At 35.0% G+C, this 12439-nt stretch overlaps 1 protein-coding gene across 2 annotated transcripts in view; it reads left to right on the plus strand.

Moving 5' to 3' along the window:
* LOC138319132 (tRNA (32-2'-O)-methyltransferase regulator THADA-like) overlaps positions 1–12439 on the plus strand; it is a 51310-nt gene that overhangs the window by 17452 nt on the left and 21419 nt on the right. For both annotated transcript variants that reach the window (XM_069262065.1, XM_069262066.1), the window contains exons 15-24: positions 1945–2054; positions 3214–3404; positions 3658–3851; positions 4151–4306; positions 5416–5552; positions 6497–6619; positions 7503–7607; positions 7796–7906; positions 9449–9692; positions 11992–12226. In XM_069262065.1, coding sequence (XP_069118166.1) covers positions 1945–2054; positions 3214–3404; positions 3658–3851; positions 4151–4306; positions 5416–5552; positions 6497–6619; positions 7503–7607; positions 7796–7906; positions 9449–9692; positions 11992–12226 — 1606 coding nt within the window. The remainder of the gene's footprint in view (positions 1–1944; positions 2055–3213; positions 3405–3657; positions 3852–4150; positions 4307–5415; positions 5553–6496; positions 6620–7502; positions 7608–7795; positions 7907–9448; positions 9693–11991; positions 12227–12439) is intronic.

Raw genomic sequence — 12439 nt, forward strand, 5'->3', positions numbered from 1 at the left:
AATGGCTAAAATTTCAGAAATCTTCTCCACTTGCAGATGTGGTAGAATCAAATACTTTTCAAAGATTGAAAGGTTTCAAGGCTCTTAAACAAAATTGTGAATTTCAGGGCCCTGGGTTGCAGATTGTCCCCTGGGGAGGGGTCAAATTTACAATAGTTTATAAAGGAAAACACATTGATGAGTATTATTTGAAATGGAAATGAGTAAAACTTGGTTAGAAGTATTAATCTGAGATAGTATTTTAACATCATATTCCATATAGGTCCTGGCTGACCCCCAGAGTAATCTCTATTGAGATTCCTCCTTGAGACTCTTTTATATTCGGACGTTTTATAGAAGTCTCTCATCGGAATCCCTACTGAGGCCTTCTAAACTTTATTCTTGAAAATCAAGTCAGGTTGACCTACCTCTTGTAAGGGTCTATTATCAAATAATCCAACTGCAGTTGTTCCCATTCCTTCGTATTACCCGCACCACATCAATTTTAATTTTCTTGCTTTCTTCAATAACATTTTGAAACACAAAAAGCTATAGGAGATAGCCCGCACTTGACATCTTAGTTTATGTAAAATATCATATAGCCCATGGGCAATACGCATGAAATTATGGTGTATTATTTCGTGACATGTATTAAAAACAAAGAACCATCTCGTTTGTAAACAATGTCATGTTTGATCACTACTTTGAGCAGCCATTTTGAAGTCCCTCTCTGTCACATGAATACTATAGTGTGTTCCAGATAATACCTATTACATTGAATGGAATTAGGTTATACAGGTGATGGATTTTATTGAAACAAACTATATAGGGATTGGATTTTGTTTTTATGTAAACCATGCTTGTATGGATCAATTCCTCTAAGAATATATTCTATGGGGTGCGTTAGCGCCCCATATTGAATATATTCTTAGAGGAATTGCTCCATACAAGCATGGTTAACATAAAAACGAAATCCAATCCCTATATTTACACTCAAACAAATTTTTATTTATATTTTATGCAATAAAATCGTCATTTGAAAGTGACGTAATTATTCAATAAAAGTCGGTCAAAAGTGGGAGGAGCTTACTCAATTGAACAGCGAATGATGACTCTTCATGTAAGATAGAATTATTCATCAGCGACGGAAAAAAAGTTCAATATTTTAGTGTAAAATAAACATGACAAACAAAGTAAATTTCAGAGATAATTTTATGTAATCATATCAGAACTTTAAATAGGTATTCAATTTTGCTAAAAGTTTATATATAGCGTAATAACATAAAGTATTTGTACTCGGCCACATGTGTGAACTCGGTGACTGTTATTGTGCAGCGAGACGAGGCTAACGCACGCTTACACACTGGAGTTTTCCGAAGTTATCAAAACACCGATGCACTTGACGATATTACATCCTTCGGAGCCATGTGATTATATAATCTACGCTTAGATCCTTCGTTATCTATAGATGGAACAACTTCACTTGTGTTCGATGGATACAATGTATTTGTGGTGACGTGTGACTGTCAACACGTGGGTTACTAGCGGTGCATGTTTTATAATACACATGATTAAACTCTCAATGAACAAAGACAAGAGAATATGTTTATAACTGACCTAGCTCTGTCAGAGGGTCTCACGCCCGTCAACCCCAAAGACTTGATCGTAGGACAAAGATACAGAGGTAATGTTTACATTTGACATCCATCATTTTTAACAAAAATGAAAGCGCTGCCCGGTCCGGATATTTTTTCCCGTTTCTTTATACAATTGTTAATTACAAAATGAGATGTTTTTTTGTTTTTAATACATGTCCGTATCAGAACTCAGGTGACTGTTAAGGCCCATGGGCATCTTGTTTGGAAATTTCTCTTGATGTTTTCCTGTAACTTCAGTGAATTTATTTGTAAATACAGTTTACTGGCATATACATGTATTTTATTTTACTACACTTAACCATTTCAGAATCAGCCTTAACTCTAGTCAACTATGCCAAGAATGAAGACTTATGGGATTTCTTCTCCACATCCAACACTGTTTGTCTCCTCCATTGTCTAAGTGACGGGGCTGATGAGGTAATTATCATACGGCAGTTATCATCGTGAACACCTGTCAGTATCTGTCTCCTCCATTGTCTCTGTGACGGGGCTGATGAGGTATTTATCATACGGCCATTATCATCGTTAACACCTGTCAGTATCTGTCTCCTCCATTGTCTCTGTGATGGAGCTGATGATGTAATTATCATACGGCCATTATCATCGTGAACACCTGTCAGTATCTGTCTCCTCCATTGTCTCTGTGATGGAGCTGATGAGGTAATTATCATATGGCCATTATCATCGTGAACACCTGTCAGTATCTGTCTCCTCCATTATCTCTGTGATGGGGCTGATGAGGTATTTATCATATGGCCATTATCATCGTTAACACCTGTTAGTATCTGTCTCTTCCATTGTCTCTGTGATGGAGCTGATGAGGTATTTATCATATGGCCATTATCATCGTTAACACCTGTCAGTATCTGTGTCTTCCATTGTCTCTGTGACGGGGCTGATGAGGTATTTATCATATGGCCATTATCATCGTTAACACCTGTCAGTATCTGTCTCCTCCATTGTCTCTGTGATGGAGCTGATAAGGTAATTATCATACGGTCGTTATCATCGTTAACACCTGTCAGTATCTGTCTCCTCCATTGTCTCTGTGATGGGGCTGATGAGGTAATTATCATACGGCAGTTATCATCGTTAACACCTGTCAGTATCTGTCTCCTCCATTTTCTCTGTGATGGAGCTGATGAGGTAATTATCATATGGCCATTATCATCGTTAACACCTGTCAGTATCTGTCTCCTCCATTGTCTCTGTGATGGAGCTGATGAGATAATTATCATACAGTCATTATCATCGTTAACACCTGTCAGTATCTGTCTCCTCCTCTAACTGTATGACAGAACTGATGTGGTATCTATTTTTGGAATAAGTTCAAATTCAGTTCTTCAATAATATGGTTAGTTTCACTGACATTCATTACTTTTGGAAAGGAACACATAAGTTAGCAATTAAGACGATCATTATATCACAAAGAGATGATGCAGGTAACATTGAATTCAGAAGAGATATTTCTCACAATTTTAATTGACAACTTAAATTTTAGTTATGAAATCTGTAGTAATTATTTCTTTTCATGTGTGATTATAAATTTCATTGTATCAATACTGTATTTAACTAGATCCAGGAGATGTCTGCTAGTCTGTTGATGAAGTATTTCCCATGGCCGTTGTCGCCAGATTGTTCGTGGGTTGGTACAACACCGGAGGACCTAGTTTGCCACCTCCTGACTCATGCTCTCAATTGTTGTAACAGTCCTAAAGCCTCAGAAAGTCAGAGTGGAGCGTTACTGACAAAGATTATCTTCACTAAGTAAGATGTCTAGATGATCATTTTTAAATATGACAATGGAAGGGGAAAAAATTAAACAATATCAAATTACCCTGGTAATATATCTTGGCTTCGACCAAAATATTTGATGTCAAGATATGTTTCAAAGATCTAGAAGTACTTGCCAGGTTGATGCCATTGGTTACACAGATACAGAAGGAATATATTTTCTACCATAAATCTCACATTGAATGATTACTGTGGTTTATGCTTGTATATGTTTTTGTTCTGACAGATATGTGGTAGAACAGAGATGGACCTTTGAAATGTCTCTTACCAAGGAGGGAGCTTGTTGTTCTGTCCTGACCACTCATGCAGGAGATGATACAGTTGTGTTATTTCTGAGAGCTCTCATCTCGTTCATTGTTGAAACCATGGAAACCTCCAAAACCAATGTTGTGTTGGCCTCCAAGACATCGTCTGTACATGGTAATACATGTGTCTGGTGTGTTAAAAGAGTTAAATAATAGTGTTACTCTTGCTTTTCTTGAATTTTTCATCATTTATATCAATTTCTAAAGCACTTTTAATGAATCATCTATATTTCATAGCACAGCAAAAAAATGATAAATGTCTGATGATAAATTAAAATGAGTTTTTGGAAGTTCATAATATTTTATAATCCTAAATTGTATCTTTTGTGTATCAACCAAACATGATTTAATCCATTTGTTGAAACGCCATGTATACCTATTACAACAACTAAGATCTTGGTAAAATATTTAAAGGTTTTGTAATTGCCTGCACAAGATGTATAACAGAGAGTTCAGACCTTCTGTACAAACATGCTGGTGACTTGGATGTTGTTGTCAAGGAGATGATTGCATTGGATATTGTGATTATAGATACAATGTTGAAGGTGATGGCTAGAGATAGTGAGATGGGTAAGTAATGTATTGTAATGCTAGCACTGTGTTTTGTTTCAAAGAATACATATTTTTCAATTGATTTCAATAAACTAATAAGCCACAATGTGGAGGTTTATTTTCAGTCAAATCCCCTTTCGTCCGTGGTCTGTCGTTCGTCCGTCCTTCCGTCATACAGGCCACCATCTTGGATTTTGATAGTTGAAGTTTGTTACCGCTATTTCTCAGAAAGGGCTGAAGGGATCTTTCTCAAATTTCATATGTAGGTTCCACTAGGGTCCTAGTTGTGCATATTGCATTTGGACCGACCAGTCAACAAGATGGCCGCCTGGCAGCCATCTTGGATTTTGATTGTAAAAGTTTGAGTTTGTTACTGCTATTTCTCAGAAAGTTCTGAAGGGATCCTCAAATTTCAGATTTAGGTTCCCTTAGGGCCCTAGATGTGCATATTGCATTTTGGGACCAATCAGTCAACAAGATGGCCGCCAGGGTGTCATCTTGGATTTTAATAGTTAAAGTTTGAGTTTGTTACTGCTATTTCTCAGAAAGTACTGAAGGGATCTGTCTCAAATTTCATGTGCAGGTTCCCCTAGGGGTCTAGTTGTGCATATTGCATTTTTGGACCGATCCTTCAACCAGATGGCCGACAGGTAGCCATCTTGGATTTTGATAATTGAAGTTTATAACTGTTATATATCTCAGAAAGAATTGAAAGGATCTTTCTCAAATTTCATATGTAGTAATATGTAGTAAAAGTTTGAAAAGTAGAGAAAAAGTTGATCCCTCTTTCCATTGTCAGACGTAGATCATTCTTTGGTGGGCACCAGATCCCTCTGGGATCTCTTGTTAACAAAAGTCATGTGTATGAATTAAAAACAAAGTAAATGAATAATTATGCATAATAACACAATCATTACATACTTCATGCATACCGTAGCTCAGGTGCTTACACACTTTATATTTTATATCATTTAATACAACAACTAATGTTTCAATAATTTCCAAAATGTCATGTTAAAAAAATCTTTAATTACTACCATATAAAATATTGATAAATAGATTGTAGGTGTATTTTGATATTTGTGTTTCTGTTACTATGGATAATCCGAGACTATGTTTGTTTACAGAACTCTGCCCATCTTTTGCTGAGATTGGCTCAGCCTTAGAGAGCTGGATCGCTGAGAGTGAGGACTCTTACACAGAGTCAACATCGTTATCGACCGAGTACCAATACCTCCTCTCTTGGTGCTGGATCAACCTCAAGGTAAACTTTGGATGGTGCAGCTGCTATCAAGCAAACACAAAAACTAATATTACACATAAACTATGACCACATTTTACTATTTTCCTTTACAATTCAAGTACATGTACATGTAGTTGACCCCCATACATATTTGTGTACTGTGCCACTTGAACTTACTTTTCTCTTTAAAATTGAGTACATGTAGTTGTCCCCATGCATATTTGTGTACTGTGCCACTTGAACTTACTTTTCTCTTTAAAATTGAGTACATGTAGTTGTCCCCATGCATATTTATGTACTGTGCCACTTGAACTTACTTTTCTCTTTAAAATTTGAGTACATGTAGTTGTCCCCATGCATATTTGTGTACTGTGCCACTTGAACTACTTTTCTCTTTAAAATTTGAGTACATGTAGTTGTCCCCATGCATATTTGTGTACTGTGCCACTTGAACTACTTTTCTCTTTAAACTTTGAGTACATGTAGTTGTCCCCATGCATATTTGTGTACTGTGCCACTTGAACTACTTTTCTCTTTAAAATTTGAGTACATGTAGTTGTCCCCATGCATATTTGTGTACTGTGCCACTTGAACTACTTTTCTCTTTAAAATTTGAGTACATGTAGTTGTCCCCATGCATATTTGTGTACTGTGCCACTTGAACTACTTTTCTCTTTAAAATTTGAGTACATGTAGTTGTCCCCATGCATATTTGTGTACTGTGCCACTTGAACTACTTTTCTCTTTAAAATTTGAGTACATGTAGTTGTCCCCATGCATATTTGTGTACTGTGCCACTGAACTTTGAGTACATGTAGTTGTCCCCTGCTTACCATGCCTTGTTGAATTAGACACCTGTATCACAGTTAGTTTTGATTCTAATAAGCATAGGATGTATAATTCAATATTGCTACATTTACAGAGTAGTTTTGAATTGTGAGACTCATGAATATTTGTGATTACAGGAGAGTTGTAAAAGCTTGGGACATCTTACAGATGTGTTGGACCAGACAAAGGAAGGAGTTGTTGAAATTGTAAACAAAATTAGCCTGGTTTTCCAAAACATCCTCACCAATTGTCGACACAAGGTATGTTGAATTGCATTTGATTAAAACCAGATCTTCGGTTACAGTCAGAAAATCTACATTTCAGTTTGGAATGTACAAGTGTAAATGAAGAATTGGCTTAAATGAGATTGGTTTAGTTGGACAAAATTTAAAGGGACATGAACCTAAATAAACCTTGAAAGTTTGAGTAAAATTCATATAAATAATATAGTACAATTTTTGTACAAATATGTCAAATAAAATGATTAGAAAGAAAATTTCATATTTCTATATTTTCGAGTGACCCTGTCGAGAAACTATGCTGAGTGAGATAAAAATAGTAGCATTGAACTTTTATTAGTGACCTCCCACAATGCACTGCACAAATTAAGTAAATGCAAACAAAATGATGGATAAAAAAAACGTGAGTGAAGCGAACACAAACACATTCAGATAGAAAACGGAGTACGGCAAGTGTCATTTACACGCGCGATTGTGAAAGGAGGTAAATATAAATGGATCACAGCAATAAAAGAGACAGGGGAAACTTCTGACTAAATACTTGTGTCATGTACATGTACCATTTCATTTTGTGTTCCAAAAATAGAATATGCCGGTCTATTTTTAAAATATTTGGGGTTGGTATTCCTCCACAGTTTTCTTGCGTTTTATATTAACCAATTATTGTAATTAAACCATCAATAAACATCTGAAAATCATATCTAAACATACAGAACAACTTAGTTTGGGTTCATGTCCCTTTAAACACAATCTTCGTATACATTGTCTTTTAGTGTTCTATCATGCAGGTGAAGTTTGTAAACTGAACAAAATGATTTGATGATCCTGACTTTTCTTTGTGTCATTGTAAGGAGTTTAGCGAGATTTAGTTTCAATTGGTGATCTATTTTGTTTGTCATTGTAGGGAGTTATAGAGGGATGTCGCTCAGCATTTTCTCGATTCTGTTTCACACTGTTCACATCCAGTCATGAGGAACTCAACCAGATGCCTGAGCACATCCTTAAAGAGGTAAGATTGAAAAGTAATCTCTATTTGTTTTATAATAATCCTGAAACTAGTATGTCAACTTGTATCCATCAATCTTACTAGCTCTAATGAAGCATGTATGGAGTCTTATTGTGTACCCAGAGTGCTCAAATAAAACCAATGTGATTGGGCAGGTGACTCAGTAGTTACTAAAAGCTTTTTACTTCCAGTCTTTATCCACTCTGGTTACCAAGGCGACATCTACCTCCACAACGAGAATGTCTGCTGGACTTCCCATCATCATACAGACCATTGTCAGCTGTGAGAGGAAGTACAAAAAGGTCAGCTGGATTATTTCATAGAATTCAGGGGTATTAAATTTAATATTTGATGTGCTGCCCAGAGTATTTTTATGTCCATCTTCTTCGAGGTAGGCAAGATTTAGGTGTTGCTTTTCTGGCGACAAAGATTTTTGACAATGTTTTTTATCACATCCAATTGAAATGAAGTTTGATCGAGTTACTTTATTGTTTGACAAATGTTTTGTGCATACTAAGTGTTATATTGATGGTTGACAAATGTTTTGTGCATACTAAGTGTTATATTGATGGTTGACAAATGTTTTGTGCATACTAAGTGTTATATTGATTTGACAAATGTTTTGTGTATACTAAGTGTTATATTGATGGTTGACAAATGTTTTGTGCATACTAAGTGTTATATTGATTGACAAATGTTTTGTGCATACTATAATGTTTATGTTGACAAATGTTTTGTGTATACTAAATTTGATGGTTTGTGTTTGTGCACTAAAGTGTACTAAGTGTTATATTGATGGTTGACAAATGTTTTGTGATACTAAGTGTTATAATGGTTGACAAATGTTTTGTGCATTACTAAGTGATTTATTGATGGTTGACAAATGTTTTGTGTATACTAAGTGTTATATTGATGGTTGACAAATGTTTTGTGCATACTAAGTGTTATATTGATGGTTGACAAATGTTTTGTGCATACTAAGTGTTATATTGATGGTTGACAAATGTTTTGTGCATACTAAGTGTTATATTGATGTTTGACAAATGTTTTGTGCATACTAAGTGTTATATTGATGGTTGACAAATGTTTTGTGCATACTAAGTGTTATATTGATGGTTGACAAATGTTTTGTGCATACTAAGTGTTATATTGATGTTTGACAAATGTTTTGTGCATACTAAGTGTTATATTGATGGTTGACAAATGTTTTGTGTACTAAGTGTTATATTGACAAATTTTTGTGATACTGTAATGATTATGTATTGTGACAAATTTTTGTGCATTAAGTGTAATTGAATAATTAATTTGTGATACTAAGTGTATATTGATGTTGACAATGTTTGTGCATACTAAGTGTTATATTGATGTTGACAATGTTTTGTGTATACTAAAGTGTATATTGATTGACAATTTTGTGATAGTGTTATATTAGACAATGTTGTGAATGTTGTCATACTAAGTGTTATATTGATGTTTGACAAATATTTTGTGCATACTAAGTGTTATATTGATGTTTGACAAATGTTTTGTGCATACTAAGTGTACATATATTGATGTTTGACAAATGTTTTGTGCATACTAAGTGTTATATTTTACAAATATTTTGTGCATACTAAGTGTAATATTGATGGTTGACAAATGTTTTGTGTATACTAAGTGTAATATTGATGGTTGACAAATGTTTTGTGCATACTAAGTGTACATATATTGATGGTTGACAAATGTTTTGTGCATACTAAGTGTTATATTGATGTTTGACAAATGTTTTGTGCATACTAAGTGTTATATTGATGGTTGACCAGTGTTTTGTGTTTACTAAGTGTTATATTGATGTTTTTTTCCAGACAAAGTTACTACAGACAGCCCTTGACTCACTGTTCCACATCACAAGTCTCCCTCTGGCAGCACAGCTAGATGACAAGTTTGACCTGCCTCAGGTTCACGGCCTGAACATACTGAACTCACTGTACAGTGACTCCAGTCTGACTGCCTCCCTTACTCCCTACATAGAGGGCGCTGTAAAACTAGTGGTGGAGAGTTTCGGATCACCAGCCTGGGCTATACGCAATGCTGCCACACGACTTTTCAGTATGTGGAGATTTTGATTATACAAGTGAAACTATGGCTGAAACGATTCATTTTGATACACATCAAATCGCGATATTTGTATGTCGATACGATTTTAAAATACATCCTTGTTGTTTCAGTCTCTGCAGTGTTTAGGCTCACACTTGGAGCAATATATAATAGACATATCTAGATTATCAGACACTGGGATCAGACCAAAAGTGGTGTAACACTCTCTGACCATCACCCTATCTGTTTTGGTTAGCAGTCTGGGCCTATTAAGCCTGGTAGAGTGTTGGTGTCACTGTTCACATGTGTCTGTTGATTACAGTACAGTTGGCCGACCGAGGCTGATTTGGAAACAAGCTACCGGCTTTACAATAAATGTTTTAACTACAGCTGATAAGCATCACATCAAAAGCAAACTCTTTTCACAATAATTAATGATTTACTCACATTTTCAGTGTTTAATAGGCCTATACTGTCTTAAGGTAGTCATTAAGTTTGCAATCATAATGACCACATACATGCCATATTTTTCTAGGGGTGGAGAGGGAGATTGATAACCATTTAAAGGGATTTTGGTCTCAAAAGAGGGAGGTATACGCGCGACATATATGAATAAATTAAATATCTGCTTTTTTATGATGAAATTCTGCATTCATATTGAATTTTACTGAAATAAAGGAATGTGTGGTTTTGCAAAAGTAGTCACATCCCTATATACACCCAGTTCTGGAGCAGTTTTATTGTTCGAAATATTAGACTGGGCTTTTTAATAATCTTTCACAATAACGGATAATTAACTTAGATAAAGTTCTAAATTTACAAGCACTAAATTTAAAAAAAAAACAGAATCGTTACAGTAGTATTCAAAATGTAATTTAATCTGAGAGAGAAAAAAAGTAAATTTCTTTTTAATTTTATTTATTTAAATTCAGTTACTACTGATAATTTTTTATTATTAATATATTTTTTTTTCTAAAAATAAATTCACACAGAAATTCTAAAAAAATAATACTTTTTCCATTTTTAAAAACGTGGTTATTAGGAAATCCGGAAATTCTATAAAATCCGGATCATCTATTACAATTACCCAAAATGGCGGCCATTACGATTGCAAAGTTTGTGACATCCATCAAATACAGATAGGCCTATTTAACATTAAAAACGTGAGTAAATCATTCACAGTTGTAAGCAGTATTTGTTTTGTTGTAATGCTCACTAGCTGTAGTCATAAAATTTATTGAAAGGCCAGCTGATTGTTTTCTAGGCGGCCGATCGGCTGCTTGACTTCAGTTTACGTAATACACAGACGTGAGTGAAAGTGACACCACAAGCCAAGGTGGAAATAGCCCAAGGCTGCTAATTAGGGCCACTTGGGTGTTGGTCAGGGGGTCAGGGAGTGGTTACTCTCGTGCTAAAATTAACCTAGCATGTACACAAATGTGGCAACGAAAATAAAACGGAGGGGTTTATAGAAATCGGGAATTTAGACTCTCCTGCCGGGAGACAATAAAAGGCTTTAAAATACGGGAGGTTTTGTCTCACGCCGGGAGGTATGGCATGTATGTGACCATCATTTTGGCATTTGGTAATTGTTATAAAAGAGTCGGATAGGTAAGACAAATCTGGATTTACATTGAATTTTATTAATCATATAATAATGATAGCAATGACAATAAATTGTTCATGTATAAACAAATACATTTTTGTACAGAAATTTTATAGATACAGATATATTTTTTTGTTTAATTTTATTAGTACTTTTGGCCTAGAGATAGTCTACAATATAATGTTGAACCATGTTCAATCAATTTAAATAAAGTCCATTATTGCTTTAAAATATGTCAAACTATGCAAATATATAGTTTACTATTTTTGTTAGAGTTTCATTGACTAGAGGTATTTATCTCTCTTTTATTTATGCATGCTTTATTAATTCATAAGTTGTACATTTTAAAATCCAGATATAAAAAAAAACTGTTGAAAATGCAAGATGACAGAAAACAAACATATCTTATCAAAAATAACCGAATAGAGAGGCATGTATCGTGATACGTATCGTATCGGAGTACTAGTGTATCGTTGCAGCCTGAAGTGAAACTAATGTGAAATCTGGTCTGTGTTTCTGCCTTTAGGTAGTTTTAAACATTCATTCACATTTGTTGTGTTTTTGTTATGAACACATTTTTCAGTTATGATGTATAACAGATTCGTTCAGAATTTATTAATTATTTTCAATATTTGTTCTCTATCTGGGCATAATCAATTAATCATGCTTTCTGAAGGATTTTTGATGATATTTTTGATACTCCAGGTTCGTTGGTGACAAAGATATTTGGTCCCAGGAAGTCTTTGGAGGAGGGTGCCTGTAATACTTTGTCCTTCCAGGAGTTTGCTTCTCATTACCCAGAGTTACCCCCCTTCATGCTGAGCCAGTTGGACAAGGCATTACGAACGGACATCAATTCTGTAGACAAACTCCATCCATCCCTGTTCCCTGTGTTAACACTGCTGTCTCACCTGGGTCCTACAGTCCAGCACCAACACAGGTAAGGTACCTACAAAACCAATAACTATTCCATATTTGCATATTACAGACTTATCTGCCCTTGTTAGTAGGTATTGATTGTGACGTCATGTGTTTCACAAGGTAATGTCATACTTTTCAGAGGAAATGACGTGAGTTGTGCTCACAAAATAATGATGTCATAATGGATACCTATCAGAAAGGGAGGTAACTCTGTAATGTGCAAAGACGGAAT

This window comes from Argopecten irradians, chromosome 3 (assembly GCF_041381155.1).
Source record: "Argopecten irradians isolate NY chromosome 3, Ai_NY, whole genome shotgun sequence".
NCBI classification, from domain to species: domain Eukaryota; kingdom Metazoa; phylum Mollusca; class Bivalvia; order Pectinida; family Pectinidae; genus Argopecten; species Argopecten irradians.